This window comes from Nicotiana tomentosiformis, chromosome 12 (assembly GCF_000390325.3).
Source record: "Nicotiana tomentosiformis chromosome 12, ASM39032v3, whole genome shotgun sequence".
NCBI classification, from domain to species: Eukaryota; Viridiplantae; Streptophyta; class Magnoliopsida; order Solanales; family Solanaceae; genus Nicotiana; species Nicotiana tomentosiformis.
Window position 1 is genome coordinate 9,589,196 of NC_090823.1, and position 21,039 is coordinate 9,610,234.

The window sequence follows — 21,039 nt, forward strand, 5'->3', positions numbered from 1 at the left end:
TCTGGGATTTGGAGGTCGAGTTGATGTCGGAATTTGGTAAATTTGGTATGGTTGGACTCGTAGTTGAATAGGCGTTCATATTTTGTAACTTTTGTCGGGTTCCGAGACGTGGGCCCCACGGACGATTTTTGAGTTAAATTTCAGATTTTTATTGAAAAATCTGTATTTTCATATGGAATTAATTCCTATTATTTGTATTGACTGAATCGAATTAATTGTGACTAGATTCAAGCCGATCAGAGTCGGAAAATCGAGGGAAATGCATTCTTATTGACTAATTGAGCTTGGCTTGAGGTAAGTGACTTGTCTAACTTTATGTGTGAAAAATATCCTTAGGATTTGGTATTGTTGTAACAATTTGTGATTATGCAAGCGCCATATACGCGAGGTGACGAGTGTGTACACAGACCGATTATGGAAAAATTCGGTTCTTCCTGATTTGTCTTCTTTTAAAATACATTAACTGAGTTGCCTTAGCATAAGTAATGATCATGTATAGCCTAGTATCACATGTCTACGTGCCTTAACTCTTACGTGCAATATGTGCAACATGCTTAACTGAATTACGTGCTTTCCTTGATTTGATTTAAATCTTTAGCTGTGAGATTCTTGCTGTAAATTCGTTGTTTCCTTCGGATATCTGTTGTATATTTACTTTTAGAACTAGGAGGCAGTTCATCGAGAGATCCCTTATACTATATATTTACTTTTGGGACTACGAGGCAGTTCCTCGGGAGATCCTCCTGTACTGCATATTTACTTTTGAGACTACGAGGTGATACCTCGGGAGCGCCCCTACTATTTACCTCTATTTGTTGTATTGTTCACTTCTCAGTCATTTCGTTATATTATTATATCCTCTGTCTTACTTTTCTATTATTTCCAGTAGGGTCTGACCTGACCTCGTCACTACTCTACTGATGTTAGGCTTGGCAGTTACTGGTACCGTAATGGTGTACTCATACTATGCTTCTGCACATCTTTTTATGCAGATCCAGGTATTTCTTACCAGCCCAGATATCAGTGAGCTACCTGTGTGTGGAGATTTCAAGGTACATCTGCCAGCGTACGTGGACCTTGTCGTCCCCCATCTATCCTTATCATGTTGTTTTCCTTATTTTAGCAGACTCTGATGTATAGAGACATTAGTATTCCTCTTAGAAGCTTGTGACTTGTTTTTATCGAGTTTTAGGAAATTGTAGTTCTTTGACTTGCAGTTTTCATTTATTATAACTAGTGAGCTACATATGTCAAACTAGCTTATAGCAAGCCTTCGCAATTGGCACATAAATATTCTTGTCCTTTGGATATCATTTTAAAGAGAAAAAAAGCTATGTTTATATTATGGCTCCATCTTGTGCATATATTGGCAGATTTATTATTTTAGTACTCTTATTAAGTAACTCAAGCCGAGAGTCTTTCGGAAATAGTCTCTCTGTCCCTCGGGGTAGGGGTAAGGTTTGCGTATACACTACCCTCCCCATACCTCACTAGTGAGATTTTACTAGGTCGTTGTTGTTATAATAAGTAACTCGTGTTAAGTACATGATATTAAATATGAAGTATTAGGCTGCCTTTCACTCTTCATCTTGTTCATAGTTTACAAAATAGAAGAAATTTTATCGAAGCCTATCATTCTCATCAGTTAGCTATTTTCAGCAATTACTATTTGTTATTTTTTTAAGGTTTTTTTTCTTTCCTATATACTATATGAAACTTTATTACTAAAATTATCCCAATTTTGAAAATTACCCGCCCTAAATAAGATTTGCTTACAATTTATATACAATTCATTATTAGTGCATAAATTAGGGGGATTAAATTACACCGTTTTTCTTTTTTATCTCATCTTTTCTTTTTCTATTTTCTGGCGCCTCTCTCCATGTACTATCCATTATTAGTGCCTTAAAATAAGGGATTTAATTATATTATTTTCTAGTTTTCTCTCCTCTCCTCTTTCTATAAGCATAAAAGGTTAACAAAAATAAAACGTTGCCATATATACAAATACAAGAGAGATTGAAAACCTCTAGGTTTTGAATAGCAGATTCATTCTTGGCCAATTTACTTGATTCGCCCAACAAATCACTTTAAATCCTCCAGCATAGAGATGACAAGAGGGGGAGGTATAAAGGGATGAGGAAATGATTGATTTTCTTTATTCAATTTATAATATAAAATGATACTCATTTAAAACTCACTTGTATATAATTGGTAAATTGTATATGATCATGTAATTAAGTTAAAACTTGATTAGGAAGGATAATAAAATTTCATATGTAGTATGAGAAGGTAAATATTTTTTTTTAATATTTAAAATAATTGAAGGTATATTAGTGAACTTATCAGTTACAGTACAGTACGATACAGTCAAACCAAATAACAAATAATACAATCTAATACATTATAAAATGTAGGGTAACAATGATCGTGACATACATACACGGCCATTAAATAAATTATTAACAAAGAGAAATAAAACATTTTGGTGGGGTGAGAGAGGCTCGAACTCTCGACCTCAGGATAACTCAAGAAGCTATGAGACCTACGCGCTAGCCAACTGCGCCACCACCCCTGTTGTATTTGAGAATCTTTTATTTCTTATATATGTGATTTCCTTTTTTCTGGAGAAGTCAAAAAGCCGGAATACTGTGTCCAAAAACGCCATTGTTCTAGCTCTTCTTACAAACACAGTCTAGTTAGGGTTTTCAGATCTTTCTCTCTTTCATCACCAAAACCCAATTTCAGGTACATCTTTTTTATCCTTTTTTTATACCATTCTTGTTTTTTTACCTGTTTTTTCAAAGTATTATCCTCTTGTTTACCTCAGTTTTGTGCTCATTTTATTTGTTTTCCTTCCTTTAATTCAATCTGACCCTTTTTCACCTCATAAAAGAAAAAGGAAAAAAAGAGAGAAAAAGATTGAAAACAGAGAAGACAAAAAATGCAATCTTTTTCTCTTTTTTTTTTTAACTGTAAAAAAATTGCAAACTTTCACTTACCCAAATAATGAACTGAGAGTTTCTTTAGTTATTTGGGTTTTATATGCTATGCATGTGAAAATCAGTCTCCTTTTTTTCAGCTTATGTCGCCTTTCTTTAATTTCAATTTGCATTCACCCTTTAAAAGAAAATAAGTGAGGAAAAAAGATAAAAATGCAATCTTTTTTCTTTTTTCACTGTAAAGGTGCAGACTTTAATGAATACTGAGCTGAGTTTGTTTAGTTATTTGGGTTGGATATGCTATGCATGTGAAAAAAAAATTATCCTTTTTTTTGAGGGGATTAAAAATTGGATCTTGATTAAAAATGCTCTACGATTCTAATCAAGGGTCTTAATTGTACTTTATGTTTAACAGCTTGTACCTTGTATTTCCCATTATGTGTGATATAGTTTGCTCATTTAGGTTATTATTACATGCTTTTAGCACTCCTACAAATTTCATTATTTGCTCACCAATTTAATTTAATTTTTTTTATATTCACTTACTTTATTTGCCAAATCTAGCACTTGACTTAACATTTTGCGTAAGTTGAACTTACTACTCTTATTTATTGTGATAATAAACTGAAAGAAATAATGACATGTGCATATAATGCTTCTGATATGGTAATCAGTATCAGCATGCGATATTTTCAAAAATTAGTGGACTAAATGTATAAAGAATGTATAATTCTCACAGTTGTCTGCTCCTTTCACTTTGCTGTCTAGTGTCAAATTGGAAAAAGTTATGCTAATTTATGCTAGTATAAGATAGTACAATTTACTGGATAACAAATTGTCCTAATTACTGAAATTAGGATAAAGAATGAGTAACTAGTTCGAAGGGGAGCCTTGGAGCAACGTTAAAGTTGTCTGCGTGTGACCTATAGGTCACAGGTTCAAGCCGTAGAATCAGCCACTGATGCTTGCATTAGGGTAGGCTGCCTACATCATACCCTCTCGGGGTGCAGCCCTTCACCGGACCCTGCGGGAACGCGGGATGCTTCGTGCACCAGGCTGCCCTTTTTACTAAGGGTCTATCGGAAACAATGTCTCTACCTTCATAAGGTAGGGGTAAGGTCTGCGTACACACTATCCTCCCCAGACCCCACTTGTGGGATTACACTGGTTTTTTTGTTGTTGTTGTAATAAGTAACTAGTTATTGTAAAGGAAAAATGTTATTTTGCAGCAAAGACATATAATTCCTTTCCACTCAACCCCAGCATTTGGATAACTGGACAGGAAGTAGTTAGAAGTTTTGGAGAAGTTAGCATCAAGTTGTCAAGCAGCAATTAATCAAGCTCTGTGTTTTCATACTTTATAAGTGTAGAAAATTCTAGGTCCTTAATGTGCTGCACGAGTTTCTTTACTCTTTGAGTTTCTCTTGTTAGGTAGTCCGCTTCATGCTTTTCCTTCTTCAAAGATTGGCTGTTTTAATTGCGCAGATGCTCTGTGGTGCTTTCAACTAGAAAATTTGCTGCTGAAAGATAAGTAGTTGAAGAAAATTGAGTTCATTAGCGAGTATCATGTTTGATTTGTGAGGTCATAGAATATCTTTAGTATCAGTGGCTTGGTCTTTGTTAGGTGTTGGTTGCTGAGGTGTTTCTCCTTCGTCCTCCATGTTAGGTCATAGAATGTCATAAGCTGTAGCATTGTTATGATTTGTTTTTGTTTTGTCTTGAATAAAATATCTAGGAAATAAAGAACAATGTTTATGGTAATGATGGAATTTTTTTTTTTTTTTTCAATTTCAATATGAGATGAATCATGAGCGTGCTGATTATCCTAATATTACTGTGGGAAAGCGTTTGATTACGTTTTATGAGTAACATCATGGGAGTAAACTACAAGAATGTACAACTCGCGCAAGTCCTTATTAGCCTTAGAGATGAAGTGTTTTTCCGTCATCTATTATTTTATTTGGTCTTTCCTGAATATGAAAATTTAAGAGAGATGCTTGTCAAATCATCTAGACAAATGCTTAAGCATCTCAAAAGAAACTGCAATTGATATAAACTTGGCAGTCAGGAAGCAGCAACTTCTGTGAAATGGGAAATTTTGAAGCCTTTTTTTTAAAACTATGATAGGCAACTGTATCTTGTTTGGTGGTGAATTTGGATTTTTGAATCATTACATTTGGATGTTTTTAATAATTGAGCTTCCATGTCTAATTCAATGTGTCAACATTTAGTTATTATCAGTATTTGTGATGGTTGAAATTTTATGTACAGGACGTATCTGATGTATATTAGTTCTCTGTAGACGCTGCTTGAATGTTGAATTGCACACTACGTTAACATTGGCCTCATTGCTGCATTACACAGGAGGTTATTATTTTGTAATATTTTGCCAATTGGGTTCTTTTACTGGGACGTTCTCTTTAGCCGTCATTTAAGTATGTTTTGCAAGATGAACGGCTTAATCAATATGGATGTGTGCCTGGGGAATTGATAATTTTCAGTTGATTATAAACAAGATTTATTCTTTTGAGGGGATATATCCAGGTTTTCTATCGTTTTATGCTAAATATCAATAATTAAGGTGCGGTAGGAAGCATTGGTGTGTGGCAGAAGTATAGCTGTTTACCCCGCAGAAGCTATGAGCTATAGTGACTGAAGGTGCTTTTGTTCAGCTTCTTTTGACGCTCTCGAGATTCAGCCATTCAGGGAAGTTCTGATGAGGCTCTGTTTTCCTTAACATATTATATGACACTCTGATCTATGGTGTCACGTTTATGGCATTAAGTTCTCAGAAATGATTGCCAAATACAGGCTTTTTGTGCAGACCCTGAACCCCTAAAGACTTGTACTCTTCTCAGAGTAGATTTTCAGGTTTTCCATCTTTCCTGAGTTAGATTGACGTCACCATAAGCATTTGATGTTTGATTCACTTTCCGAGCTAATGGTTAAAACATCATATTTTGGAACTGCCCCATGAGGTGGTTCCTTGGAATAAGCAACTATTTGTTTGTGTGGAGGTTACTGCAGATTTTGCTAAAGTCAAGAAGATTCTTGTTCTTGTCTCTTGTTAGTTTGAACCGATTATTGCACTTCAAGTATGGATGTTCCCGTGAAGAAGCCTCAGGATAATGGGCAGAAAACCTCAATCAATGATGACGTTCTGGCTCGGAGGCTAAAAAACCGAGAGCGTCAACGCAGATATAGAGAAAGGAAACGTCTTAAAGCTGATACAATGAGGGTGTTGGGCTCAAACCAATTAGCTTCAGTGCCAGTGGAGGTGCCTGTGATTGCTGCTCCTCAGTATAGTGTACTGCCGGTGAATGTTACTCCTCTCGATTCTTCAATGCCAGTGAATGTTGCTTCGCTGGACTCTTCAGTGCCAGTAAATGTCGCTCCCCGGGAATATGTAATGCCAGTGAATGTTGCTCCTCTGGACTCTTCAGTGTCAGTAAATGTCGCTCCCCGGGAATATGTAATGCCAGTGAATGTTACTCCTCTGGACTCTTCAGTGCCAGTCAATGTCGCTCCCCGGGAATATGTAATGCCAGTGAATGTTGCTACTGGAAAATGTGTGATGCCAGTGAGCAGTGCTTCCCGGGAGTCTGTCACCCGTGTTTACTCTGGGCGGAAATGGAAATGTGATGCCCGAAAGGCCCATGCAATGAGGCAGAAAGAAGTTAGTTCTAATGGTTCGGTTACACCAGATTTAGCATCAACTGGTGGAAGTCAAATAGCATCTTTACCCCAGGTTGAACCGTCAAATATGGCATTGAGTAATGTTATTTCTTCACCGGTGACTGCACTGGAAAATAGTGGTACACCCAAATCTATTCCCAGTAGGAGACACTGGAAAACGGAAGCTAGAAATAAGAAGAGCTGAAATTGTTGACAAAGTTAGGTTGAGCACACGTCGCATAATATTATCAATTGTTTACAGCCTTGTTGTAATCTCATCATGTACAACATTGGAAGGACCGAGGAACTGCAGATAATATTGTGAGTGTTTTCCACTCTTTCTTTCCCCCTTTAAATTTTTTTGTAATCGTTTTAAGGAAAAAGGTCAAAAATACTTCTCTAATGGAGAAAATCTTAGTTTTACCCCCCTATATTTCTGGGCCATTCATACTCTTGCTAGCAAAGCGTCTCGTATTTGCCCTTGACCGTAATGGAGCTCCAGCCTAAAGTATAACGGAGGATATTCTTAAACCATATTCAAAACTAGAAGGGTAAATCTGGACCTTTGTCCCGAAGTTTTTTTATACTTGGAATCCACTCAATCTACGTTGGAGCTCCGTTAATGTCAAGGACAAGTACGAAACGATTAGCTTACGATAAGGGTATGAATGGCCCCAAACTATAACAGAGGGTAAATTTAAGTTATTTTCTTTAGTAGATGGGTAAATTTGAACCTTTTGTCATCCTTTCTTTTTTTTTGGGGTTTGTGGGGGTGTGTGTGTGGGGGGGGGGGGGGGGGGCTGCATTTCTATATGTTGAGGCTCTTCATGTTTGTTGTTTATTTCCATGCACTCTCTAACTGATGCAATGCATGCTATTGCAGTTATCGGATGAACGACTTGTAGGGGTCTAAGCTTTTGTCTCTGTTCAACTAAGTGAGAAGATCCTGAGCAGTGCTTTCGGACAATTTTGTTGCTCAGGTCCTGGTTTTGTCAGGTAAGAAGTTATGTCGAGAGTAACTTTACGATACAATTCTGCTGCTAGAACTTAGGTTGCTTCGACTTACTTCCTTCCGATGAAACAAATCTTGATATGTATCATGACACTCTGACATGTACTTTTGTACATATCTGTTGTATGTGGATTGATCATTCCTAGTCCAACTTGTCACTAAAGAAACTATCCTTCAATATTTGTTGCTTTCTTTGATGGTTCAAAGCGCCATCACGCGGATAATTGAAATGTCTCATCTGCTGTTGAATTCAAATTCTAGGAATGCCTCTTCAAAGATTTGGATAATTACACAATGGCATAGTTATTGAGTTTGAAGTTTTATATGGTTCAGTGTTTGCTTAGGGGAGTATTTATTGATTATGCTTACACAAAGGCATTGGCATTGTGTCCAATGGCACATGATATGCTAATGTCTGTTAGGAGATACTAATTTGGATTGTCAATGATCTCTCAATATCTACAGAGCTAAGTTGCTCGGACTTGGGTGCAGGTATACAATTCGGGTACGGATCCGAGAGTCGGATTCAACAAAATCTTAATTTTAAGTTTCGGGGGTGCGGATCCAAGTATGGATAGGAGCGTTGGGATTCGGCTAAGAAAATTCAAAATTATAAAAATAGAGCTGTAAAGATATTCTAAATTTTGAGTGATAATTTTGCCATGTATATTGTAGCAGCGAATATGAGACAAAAGGACTATAATGTTGAAGGTATGCCATTTTCCATATCTTAAATCTGTTTTATCTTTTATTTTGAGAAATCAAAATCTCAATTTCCCCTCATATTTGTCCATTGACTTCGGTCAAAGTATCCGAAGTTGGTTGATCGAATCCCAAACGTATCTCACACCCGCATCCGTCCCAGTGTCGTGTTGAGCAAGTTTGGCATAAAAAATGAAGAGTCTGTGCAACTTAGCTATAGAGAGAAATTAACCTAACGAGTTGGTCACCCAACCGCTTAAACTGAAAATAGCAGGCTGTAATCGCGTATAATCAATGTATAATTTATGTAGCTATTTGTGTAAAGATTCTATCTATAAATTCCCATGATTCTAATTTAATTGGTAGGTTTATTATATGTACTTAATAACGATAGTATACCTCAATTATTCTACCGGTTTCTTGTTATTTCCCATCATCACAGAGGTGTCTGAATAACTTTGTCTAACCAAGGTTTAAACAGATAAGAAAGAATTCTATTATCTTTTTCTGTCTGCTTTGGCCTACTTTATCCCAGTACAAGATGAATTAACTACACTTCTGAAAATTTGGATTTGGAAGATTGGGTTTTAAATCATTTTCCAAGAAGAAAAAAACGATCTTCCAAAATTAGCGCAAGGTCTCAGGCTCAAGTCCTAGTGGAGATAAAAATATTAGTTTGTTATTTTTATTCATTTGTCTAAGCTTTGGTGGACAGAGTTACTCAGCACCTGTGCAGGTGGAAGATAGCAGATACCTGATAAAATTAGCTGAGGTACGTACAAGCTGGCTGGTCCGGATACTATCATTTCCCAAGATTAAGATAAAAGATATCCAAACAAATTGCTAGTAAATGATATGAAGAGACTAAAATAAGGTTCTCCTAACCATCAAAGGTTGTGGTGGAGTGGTTACTACTCATTCATCCTTAACCAAAGGTCTCGAGTTCGAGTCCTGGGTACGGAGTCGCCTTTATTAGGGAACGCTTTACCCTTAATGTGAGACTTTTCGGCGCGAATTCGGATTTAGTTTGGGCCCAAATGCGGATACTGCATACCGGATGGGAAGTTCTCCTATTTCACCACCTAGGATCTAACAGATTTGCAAATAATATCTGCATTGATCTTTGTAAATATACAAACAATGAAATGCAGATAGAAGATCAAAGCATAACATATATAATTATAATATAAGATTATTACATAGTTTCATCAGGTACATTTACATGATCATTTTTTACATATTATCAACCCTTAATAACATATTAATCAACGCTTAATTATCTGCCTCAAATCCTCAAAACTCCATTCCCTTCTCATCCCAGAGCTCCTCACCAATTTCGGCGTATCGGTCAAGAACTCCATTGGACCACTGTTATGAATCCTATGAGAACCTTTTTTCGCCTTATTTTCCTTTCCCAGAAGCGATTGACCCCTCGTTTTCTCAAACCTAGGCTTTGGTACCAAGTTTCCTGACCAGTTTCTCTCAATCTTCCCCGAAAAAAGGCGAAAATTCGACTTTCCTTGGCTATTTTGATGAACATTATTGAATCTTTCCCTTAGTTCATCTTCTGAATCTGTTCTTTTTAGAACTTGGCATGTCAAGCAATTGAGAGTCATTGTTGTATAAAAGAAGAAGTAGAAGAAGAAGAAGAAAAGAAGAAGAATAAAAGGTTTATAAGGTAATGAATAATGCATAGGATATGTGTTATTTCATATGTACTAAATATGTTTTAGGAGGTTGAGTTGAGGCCTTGAGGGTAAGGGTTGGTTTTTTGGATTTTTGTTTTCTCTCATTTTATTGGAGATGTTAAGGTCTTGTGTTAATAATGGCCATTCTTTTTTGTTTTCATTTCCTCCCACAAGATTTGTACCCTAAAATAAAGCTCAATCAATCTTTAGGTAGTGGATATTATTACAATGTCTAACACAAAGGAAAACATTATTATTACTATTAATCTTTTCTTTGTAACCGAGAAATCCTCTAGAGTCATTAATGCCGATTTCAAAATTCGATAAATAATTGGCTCGTCTTTCTATCCTTATCCACTTAAATATCATACTTGGAACAAGGCTGAAAATCGTAACGTGTGTCTAATTCACGTATGATCACCTGCTACGCTCTTACCAATTAGTTGCCATCTTTAATAGGTTAGTTAAATTATTAAAATTTCCAAAAAGCCAAAATCATAAAGTTCAACTTTCAATTATGATTGTTAAAGAGACCTTTAGAAAACTAATAAAGAACATAGAAATAGTCTTAGCTGTATGATGGACCTAACTCATGATATTTTATGTTTAAATTTGTTTTTACAAAAGCCAATCCACCTACCCTACCCTACACTGACCCCAACCATCTCATTCACGAAATTAATAAACGTAATTTTGTTATTAAATACTATCCATAATAAATTACTTTTGTTTTTGGCACACCTCTTAAGAAAATACAAATTCTTAGAAAAAAAATATTTTGACTGAATTACTCTTAATTAAATTAGCATATTATTAACCTGACATATTGAGATTTGTAAATAAGGGCTACGTTTGCAAAAATAAAGTTAATTCCTTCTTGATTATGTAAAATGTCACTTATTTTTTATCAAAATAAAAAAGTAAAAAAGTCACTTATTATGGACATACGAAATATGTTATTTATATACATATAGATTTGCTTAAAGAGACAAAATAAATATTAAGTTAGTATACAAAAAGAAAATGTGAACACAAAAAGGGACCCAATACAATGGCGTCTGAACACAATAATAAAAGACTAGAATATAAAATCAACTTCACATGTAAAACGTGATCATTATTGTTATTATTATTGTTATTATTATTATTATTATATTAACAATTTATTTTTGGTGGTTAAGTCTATTCTCCGAACAAATTATATCAGGGTCAATTAATTCGCTTTAGATTCCAAGGTGGTTCTTATCCACACACACAAAAAAAATCTTTCTTTTCTATTACAAACATTCTAAGGAACCAATATTTTTATGAAAGGGATTCGAAATATTTAAAAGTAAAAATACGAACATATCAAAAGGATACAACTGTTATTTGCGCATAAAAATAATAATTTTGATCTTATATATAAAGTGTTAACTTTCGGATGAATCCCTTTTTGCCACTAGAGGCAGATGTGGTGTGCTAATGATGGGGTCAATTGAACCATAACTTTTGATACAGAGTAAAAATTAATGTAAAAATATGTTAAAATTATAAAAATAATAAATACAAATTCATAACTTATAAAATATAATGAGTTCAATACTAAAACCTTACTAAACTAGAGAGCGTTGCGTAGAAAATTTTACAGATGTTCAGTTTTTGTCTCTATCCTTTCTCTGCCACTCCCATTAATTTCAATTAATTTCTTTTTTAATGATATATGGACCATCCACATATGTAGATTTTGTAGGTTGGAATTAAAATTTGGGATCTTTACTCAAATAACCGGTTATATTCATTGTTTACTTTTTTTAGTCATATACATAAATTATATATTAATTATATATAATTATACACATATAATACATAAATTATACATATATTATATATTCACCGGTTATTTTTAATTTAAGTGGTTGGATTGGCGACTATTTGGGTTAATTCTTTTTAAAATTTGGGCTTTTTTTACTTTTACCCCGCGCAAGAAACTATTTATACTTGGTAGCCAAAAAAGTGTATAAAATTTATATAATTTTTGTATATAACATACAAAATGTATATATATATATAAAAAATATTTTTTTGACTATTATTTTGAGAGCCGCCGTGCAATGTCCTTTTCACTTAAAATTTCGGATTATAAATCTTGGATGTACCTAAGTTTACGCTCGAAGAGTTGGAGTGACAATTTAAAGAATCATGGTTAAATCGCAACTAATTCTTCTCATCTGATTAAATTTTGATAATCAAAGTTATGTGATACTTACAATTGAAAAGTCGCGAATACATGTAAATTAATTAAGATGCACACAAATTGAATCGATGATATCGTCTTTATCCGAGAAAGAAATATCTGGGTCATATGAGTTGTTAAAAATTGCACGCGGCGCTTATTTGGTCACACTCATTTAATCTATACCAACTTTTTAAAAAATTTTTAATTTGTACCCGCTTTTTAAACAACTTCAGGCATATTTCTCCTCATCATTCTCCGCCTTCATTTTCCTCCTCTTCTGCTTCTTCTTCTCCTTCTCCTTCTCCTTCTCCTTCTCCTCCTTCTTCTTCTTCTTCTTCTTCTTCTTCGGGTGACAATGATTTTATATGATGGTTGTCAATATATTTTAATGTAGTTTATGATATTTTACAATGGTGAGCTGTTATAATGCTTTATTTTTTGCTATTGCTTAGTGTTTCTTCTTCTTTTTCGTAATTGCAAAATGAGTTCATTAGATTTATTGTTGTTTTGATAAATTGATGATTGGGGTTTGATCCTGATGATATTTGGAGGTTATGTTTCAAATTTTAGCTCATTTGGAGTAGATTTAGGTATTAAATCGTAAATTGGATTGTTATAATTCGAAGAACAAATTTCTGTTTCTGGGCAATTTGCACTTCATGCCTATTTGGCCTTAAGTGCATAAAAATGTGGGTTGCACTTCTTACCTTTTGGCCTTAAGTGCATCTAAAGTGCAAGTTTTCACTTCAGACTTATTGGCCTTAAGTGCATCTGAAGTGCAATTTTTTACTTTAGACTTATTAGTTATTGGTTGCACTTCAAAGCTGAAGTTTGTGTGCAGACTTAGAACTTCAGCTCTAAGAATGTTGAAGTTCAGCAAGGATAAACAAAAATTTCAGCTCGTAGAATGCTGAAGTTCAGCAATTACAAAATAAATTTCAGCTCCTAGAATGCTGAAGTTCAGCAATTACAAAATAAACTTTAGCTCCTAGAATGCTGAAGTTCGGCAATTACAAAACAAAAACTTCAGCCAAAACATGCTGTAGTTTTATTGAGTTGAAGTTTGACATTGCACTATGAACTGAAGTTTGCGTGATTGCCTTTCAAGTCATGCCAAACTTCAGGCAAAAATATCTGAAGTTTTGCTATATTTCAGGCAAAACATTCTGAAGTTCAAACTTCAGACATAATTTTTTGCTACTTCAGGCCCGTATGTCTGAAGTTACCCGAAAAATGGGTACGCTTGTAATTTTTTTTGCAAAGCGGGTATAAATTAAAAGTTCACCCAAAAACTGGGTAGATACAAAAGTCCCTTGACAAAAGATTGAGGGTACAAGAAAATATATATTCGATCAAAATATGGATTTAAGATAGAAAAGAGTTTAATCTGTTCGTTAAAAAAAACTCTTATAGTGGTCAATAAAATATGTTGAGAATCATGAAGTCTTAAGTTTAAATTCCAGCCGAGTAAAAAATATGACGTGATTTCTTTCTCATTTATCCCAGCTTTAACAGACAGAGTTTGTTACTCGAAACTTATGCTGGTGGGAGGTAGTAAATATCTCGTATCTAGTTGATGTGCGGATAAGTTGGCTCAAACACCGTAATTATATAAAAAAAATACTCTTAGAATACACTTAAATAAATTTACATTGTAATCTCGACGTATTTTTTTCTTATTGTAGCATAGCTTTTCGTCGGGCTTTCGTCCCTTCGCTTATAGACGGCGGCTTGAAGCTTAACTACAAATACCTTTTTGTAATAATTAAGCATGATTTTTGTCATATCCATCAATTCGTTTCCATTTGGTTTACACTTTTTACTGTTTTTTACCCAATTCATATAACGAAAACAATATAGTAATAAAAGCTTGTACCTAAATTAACTGCACTTGAAAATATTGTGTCACTTCAACTCAAATGATTCTTCATGTCATGACATTATAATAGTATATATATTCTTTTAAATATTTCTTGGTCCAATGAATACAACAATAAAGAGTGGACCAAGTTCAATGAATTCTCTAAATGAAACTGCAGCCTACCCCTTGTTGATGTGCTTTCTTCTAGACTAAAACAAGCAAACTATTTATCCATCATAAATAGTTAGAAACTAAATGAAAAAAATAATAGAAAACAGCCCGTGACAAAAAATAAAAAAAACAAAGATTATTTTATTTATTCGGTGTTTGTATCAAAATCAGATTATTTAGTCGTAATATAGGTTAAGTAATAAAAAGTTTAGGTGCAAACTACATGCATTTAATAACTTCGGTGCAAACACTAACTTTTTCTGACTCCTTTTTATTTTCGATGTCTAATTTTTTTTAACCTATCCTTTTATTTTAACTAAGAAATCTTCAAAAGCTCCGTGTATAACTTTTAACTTGCCTAACCTAACGATATTTTAACTAAGAAATCTTGGACAGCTAATGACGCAAGGTTAGAAACTCCACGTATAAGGGAGCCGCCGCATATTTATGCCTAACCTACACATCACGTGTAAAACTCTTATCAAAAAGACAAAGCCGTGGACTACCCCTGCCCTATATTGTTGTTTCAACTCTTATAACTTAAGTTTATAACCAATTGCTTTCTTCATTTCTATTCTGGATAAAGAATACAAAGGGATGGAGCAGACCATAACAGAAAAAGATGAAGCTGCATATTTATTTCTAATTACAGAACTAAAAACCAGATCTTGAGATCTAGTATTGGTTTCACATTATATGTACAGAAAATGTGGAAAACAAACTAGATATAAAAGTTGAAAAATACCCAAAAAACTAAGAGGAAAGCTCAATCAACTTTCCACTTTTAAGTAGCCTTAATCTCAAGATCTAACTATAGGAGAAATTCTCTTAAAATAGCTCAATGAAAGATAACATTATTCAGAGCTCACTAATAATTTCCATTTACTGTATTTCTCTTCATCGCGATTCAGCAATTCTGGATGTCAATGATATCCGAAGCTGCTCTTGCGTGTAAAGCCGGCTCCCCATTTTCACTGTCGCTTGTTGGATCATCAACTCGTTGACAACTGAAACACTAGCATGGTGCACATCTAAGTCCAATTCCATGAGAGCGGCCATTAACCTCGCGGCTGGATGGTTCTTTTTATTAGATTGTATACGAATCATAGCATCCCATCCGATCACTTTAACGTCGATATCCATATCTACAATCTTGAGATCTTGATTTGGCGGTGGAGGACCGGTATAGTTTGATCCCTTGTTGGCTAATTCATTCCTTAAAGATTCAATTTGGTTCCTCAACTCATCTTTATCTGAGTCAGAATTCTGAACCTTTGATTTCAACTCATTGATAAATGCAATTGCATCACCAAGAAGTGATGCTTTATCCATTTTTGACACATTTGGTACAACAGCTCTAAGTGCATAGAATCTTTGATTCAATTTCTCCCTCCTTTGCCTCTCTGCCTCCACATGATTCAATGGCTCCTCTCTCCCGTTAGCCGGTTTCCTTCCTCGTTTCCTCGGCCTCTTCTCGGGATCTACAACTCTACTACTATCCGCTTCCTTCACCACCGAAGCCTCGAGATCTGAATGATCCGAATCGCCACCTCCACCGGACTTCCCCGTGTTTGAACTTGGCAAGATCACACCCGAAACAAATGAAAGCATTCCTTCTTCATTGCTTCCTCTTGATGCAGGTGACCTTTTCTTGTTCTTGTTCTTGTTCTCCTCCGCAGGCCCGGGACCGAACTGAGATTGGCCCGAAAACAAGCTCCCATTTGCACTTGAAGCATTTCTCTTAGTACTATCACCAAAATTCAAGATTTCGCCAGACTCAGGCTTGCAAGAACGCGAAGAATTCACATTCCCATTTCCACTCCTAGTATTACTTCCATCAAATCCATATTCGGAAAAATTCAACTCCCTAGTGAAAAATCCTTGTGTTTGCTGAGAATTTTGATTAACATTTTCAGAATTCTCATTTCCAAACACAAGTTGCTTACTACTATTACTTGAAGGAACTGTATTCGACGAATCCTTGACTTCCACCACTGAGGAAGGTGGATCCGTAAGCCAAAGGGTTGAAGGATCGGGCTCAGCCTGAATAGCACATGAGCCCGATCCTGAGCCCGTAGTCGCGCCCATATCAATATTAAAATCAAACAAGATTTTAACCTTGTTCATTAAATCAGCGCTCTGGAATATCAACTCAGTTGACCCGAGCTCAACAACACCATTAGCTGAAGGAATACAAACCATAGTCTGAAGCCCGAAACCTTGGGCCTGTCGGGCCCGTTCACAGTGAGAAGCAGCTAATCTTTCTCTTCCAGTAACCCAAATCGGGCTTGAGCTGTACATAGCCAGGCCCGGAAGCCCGCTTCCGTTAACAAACGATTGAGTCATTGAAATCAGAAAAAACCATTCAGTATCCGTTACTTCTTCATCTACAGCATCATTTTCACCACCAGTTTGTGTGCCGGAAATTAAAGAATTCAGCTCCCGGAGAACTTTTTTCCGGTGTTCTTGCTCCGTAATAAAATCAGGCGAAAACGCCGCCGTTTTACGCTTATTCTTGTCTTCTTCTCCTTTATAATATCCATCTCCCCACCCCAACACCGAGGGGCTCACGAAATCCACAACAGACGATTGCCAGAATATGGCGTAAGTCCACGCTTCGCGAGCCCCGTCGATTAACGTCTGGAGTCGCTGTTGCAGCGACTCTTGGTTGAAATACGGCATCGACTTTAATGGGTCTCCGGCAATCCCCGTCACCGGCGCCGGCGCCGGAGAAACTGAACTCCGTGGAGTTGGTGTATTTGTTCCGGCCCAAAACGACGACGGATCAGAAGATAAAAAAGCTTCCATCATGTTATCGTCGGATGTTGTATTGCTCCATATATTAGTCATCGTTGGTATTCTATAGTCCGTCATTCCATATAACAAAAACAAGAAGAAAAAAAACTCCCAAATCAATTCAGATCTGTTTGATTCTTGATACAGAGAGAAAAAATAGAGAGGAAAGTTTTTTGGAGTGAGTGAAAATGGAGAGGGTTTGTTAGGGTAGAGAGTTTGTTCGAGTGTGTATATATTATGGAGGTGAAATTAAATGAGGAAAGTGAGTGGAAAAAAGGAAAGAGGGTTCGACGAAAGAGTTTGAGGGCCGATTTAATCGGGAAAAATTGCGTAGGAGAAGGAAAGTCGGCGCGATTATTATGGATTTACTATCACCTGGTTACTAAAATCTAGTAGTGAGTTATAGACTCTTAGTTGATATAGGTAAAGTAATTTTTTAAACTTTTTTTACTGCTTTAGTGTGTTGACACGTGTTCTATTCGATACTCTTTCCGATCCACAATAAGTAATTTTTTGGCATTTATTTATGATCCAAAATAAGTGATTTTTCTAGATTTTAAGAATGAATTAATTATTTTTTTTCTGCATTGCCCTTGAAGTAAATAATGTTGGAGTATGTGTTAGGGATATTTATGTGAAAAAATAGTAAAAGTTAATATGATCAATTTTATTACTAATTAATGTTAAAAAATAAATTTTTTAATTTTTGTGAAAACATCCAAAAATAAAAATAAAAAATCAATTAGACATGAGGAAGTAATGAAAAACTTGGTCTGGTCATTGTTCACTCGGATATATAGTCAAACTTAGGGTAGTACTAAGAAAATATCTTACGTTATCGGTTCAAGTAGTTTTAAACGATTTAATTTTCCTTTTATTAATCGGGATTTACAATTAGAAAGCTTTAACTATGGGGTAAATCCCTCTCTACTAAAACGATTACGTTTTTAGAGTTCAAATTCGTTAAAAACAGTCTTTCTACGTTTACGAGATAGAGATAAATTCTACGTAAATATTATTTACCTCATCCCTCAAACCTCAGAAATATATTGAATATATTATTGTTATTTGTTGTAGTTCAAATTCGAGAACTCTAATAAGAAAATAGAGAAATACTTACCGTCACATTAATCTTTGGTGATTAATGATTTATGTTATATATATTATTATTACTTCATTTGTTTCATTTTATGTGTTATTTTTTTTAGACTATATAAAAGGGATGATATATTTATATTCGAAAACAGTTTAAAACTTTAAATTTAAAAATTCTCATTTTGCCAATAGTTTTCTCTTATAGCTACGTAAATATCTTATTTAAAATTAATCAAAAGCTTCAAAGTTTTTCTTTTTTTCTTCTTTAATGATGTGTTGAATAAAATATCCAATGTAAATTAAAACAGATGGAATAATAGTTTAAGGATATTATGTCAATTTAAGTATTTTCACTCTTTAAATGTATAATTATAGTAAGCAAGTATGAAGTAACTTCTCTTCTTTAATTATGAAGTTAGTAGACTTCTTTTCTTTGTTTAATATTGAAATATTAAGTAGGTATGAAATTTATTTGGTATTCTGAATTATGTTATATGCCTAAAATAAGGAAGAAAAATAAATCAGAGAACAAAATCAGTGGTTTTCCATAAACTTTGCCAAGATCAATGAATATTCAACGAGTTGAATTTGGAACTTGTTAAATAAAAAGATTTTCTTTGATAGCCATATTAATTAAAGTGCTAATATTAATATGTAACAGTTCAATGTTTCAACTTAGAAAGAGAAACAAGTTAAAATTTCCAACGAATTATATTATAATAGAAAGAAAATAAATAAAAATGTAGATTATGTTATGAAAATATTATATTGTGGATGTCCATTCATTACTCCGATATAGATAATATTCCTGAAGAATATTATTCATTTAGTACTCTGTTGAAATTTATCTACAAGCAGCTAATGTAGGCAGGTTGCAAGTAACTAAATTAAATGATTTATAGCAGCTTCTTATTAAACAGGCAAGTTGCAAGCAACTCATGCAGACAGCTTACAAGCAGCTAAAGAAAAGCCTTGCAGCTGCTTCCTAAAAAGCCTTACAGTTGCTTCCTGAAAAGCCTCACAGCTGCTTCCTGAAAAGCCTCGCAGCTGCTTCATTTCTTCTATAAATAAAGGAGTTTTCAGTTCATTATAAACATAAATTTGTAATTTGAATAATATATCAGTTTCTCTCTATACTTGTCTTCACTTTATAGTCTTTATTTTATAACACATTATCAGCACGAGTCTCTAATTTCATTATCACTACCTTTATAAACCCAAAAGAGGGTCAAATCATTCAAGCCCAATTTCTTCATAATTAGCCGATTACTTAATAGGAGCAAATGCAGAAGGAGGAAAGGGTGAAGGAAAGGATGGGAATATTTGACTTAGAGAAGCAGTTCGCTTTTTATGGAGGATACCACAGCAACCCAGTGAATATCTTGATTCACAAGGTGTTTGTTTGGCCAATTTTTTTCGATTTTATGCCGCCACTTTTCAATTTGCCTCCGATTCAGCTCTGTGAACACATCTCCTTAGTCAAACCAAGTTCGTTCAGAGCATTTTGAGGAAAATTATATTCTTGGAGTGATAAACAATACGTTGGTTTTGTTAATTTTCAACTCTATGAAGAGATGAAATCCTTCTGATGTCATTTCTCAAAGATAAGGCTTATTAATTTATAATTTTAATTTGATTTCTTTCATTAGCTTAAAAAATTATGCTTATTATCTGTCACGACCCAAACTAACCCCTGTCGTGATGGTGCCTATCGTGGAACTAGGCAAGCCGACTCATTTCCAAAATAAATCGATATTTTCATTTCAAAGATAATTTCAATATTATTTAACATAAAAACCTTCATAAAGGAATTCCAATCACAATAAAAGTGCGGAAGGAAAAACCCGACATCGGGATGTCACTAGTCATGAGCATCTACTACAATCTGTCTAACAATACCAAGGCTAACTCAGCTTGGAAAATAGCTAAATACAACTAAAGGAAGATAAAAGAGAGAAGAGCAGAGGCTGCGATCGCCAAACAGCTACCTTGCTATCTCCAAGAAAATTTGCAACCAGAATAATCAATAACCGCTACCGTGTCCAGCTACACCTGAATCTGCACACAAGGTGCAGGGAGTAACGTGAGTACGCCAACTCAGTAAGTAACAACAATAAATAAAGACTGAGCAGTAGTGACGAGCAATAAAGCATATAACGTTCATATCAAGAAATCTCAGTAAAATACCACATGCTTTTAAAATCAGGATTTGAATCAAAATATCTCGTTTAAACCCAGTTCCAGTAAAAATCATTTAAAGATATTTTTCAACAGTTTTCAGACAGAGAAAAAATGCAAAGGTGAGCAAAATGATGAAATCATAAACAACCCATCGGGAAAAACATTACTCATATACAGCCCATTGGGCAAGCCTCGCAGTCACTCGTGCCACTCGGACATACCTCACAATCACTCTTGCCACTCGGGCATACCTCACAATCACTCATGCCTCCCAGTCACTCGGCACTCGGCACTCGCACTCAGTAGGTATATGCGCTCACTGGGGGTGTGTACAGACTCCGGAGGGGTTCATTCAGCCCAAGCGCTATAGTCTGCACGGACAACTCACGTGTTGCACAGACAACTCACGTTCAATGATAATAAAGTATGCTGCAGGCGGGCAGCCCCGATCCACACTCATCCTCACAATCAGTCCCTCGGCCTCACTCATTCATAAACCTCTCAAGCCACTCGGGCATTTCAGTAAAAACAGGGCATTCGGCCCAAAACATCATTTATATGCATCAAAAAAAAATATAGTCATAAAACTGAGTTATGTAGTAAACAAGTATAACCATGACTGAGTATAGATTTTCAATCGAAAATAAAGAGGATAGTAAGAAAAGGACCCTAAGGGTCCAAACAGCACTGGCACAAGG

At 35.0% G+C, this 21,039-nt stretch overlaps 3 protein-coding genes and 1 non-coding gene across 6 annotated transcripts; 1 reads left to right on the forward strand and 3 right to left on the reverse strand.

The window, feature by feature from the left end:
- Nucleotides 1–2,489: 2,489 nt before the first annotated feature.
- TRNAM-CAU (transfer RNA methionine (anticodon CAU)) lies at nucleotides 2,490–2,575 on the reverse strand. The gene is given in 2 exon segments: nucleotides 2,490–2,525; nucleotides 2,538–2,575. It is a non-coding gene; the product is annotated as a tRNA-Met (tRNA).
- Nucleotides 2,576–2,638: 63 nt separating this feature from the next.
- LOC104085015 (uncharacterized) lies at nucleotides 2,639–8,364 on the forward strand. Of its 3 annotated transcripts, XM_009588980.4 has the most exons (4): nucleotides 2,639–2,748; nucleotides 5,214–6,938; nucleotides 7,501–7,613; nucleotides 8,122–8,364. In XM_009588980.4, exon 2 carries the CDS (start codon nucleotides 6,040–6,042, stop codon nucleotides 6,820–6,822), a length of 783 nt encoding a protein of 260 aa, XP_009587275.1. In that variant the 5' UTR covers nucleotides 2,639–2,748; nucleotides 5,214–6,039; the 3' UTR covers nucleotides 6,823–6,938; nucleotides 7,501–7,613; nucleotides 8,122–8,364. The 3 variants fall into 3 exon arrangements, with proteins under 3 accessions (XP_009587275.1, XP_018622470.1, XP_009587274.1); XM_018766954.3 differs by lacking the exon at nucleotides 8,122–8,364 and having other exon boundaries at nucleotides 7,501–7,859; XM_009588979.4 differs by lacking the exon at nucleotides 8,122–8,364 and having other exon boundaries at nucleotides 2,652–2,748; nucleotides 5,307–6,938; nucleotides 7,501–7,859.
- A 1,232-nt stretch (nucleotides 8,365–9,596) lies between these two features.
- Nucleotides 9,597–9,947, reverse strand: LOC104085018 (uncharacterized). The gene has a single exon (XM_009588982.1). The coding sequence runs from the start codon at nucleotides 9,945–9,947 to the stop codon at nucleotides 9,597–9,599; it is 351 nt and encodes a 116-aa protein (XP_009587277.1).
- Nucleotides 9,948–14,879: 4,932 nt separating this feature from the next.
- LOC104085017 (transcription factor MYC1-like) lies at nucleotides 14,880–17,287 on the reverse strand. The gene has a single exon (XM_009588981.4). The coding sequence runs from the start codon at nucleotides 17,141–17,143 to the stop codon at nucleotides 15,167–15,169; it is 1,977 nt and encodes a 658-aa protein (XP_009587276.1). The 5' UTR covers nucleotides 17,144–17,287; the 3' UTR covers nucleotides 14,880–15,166.
- Between the last annotated feature and the right edge of the window lie 3,752 nt (nucleotides 17,288–21,039).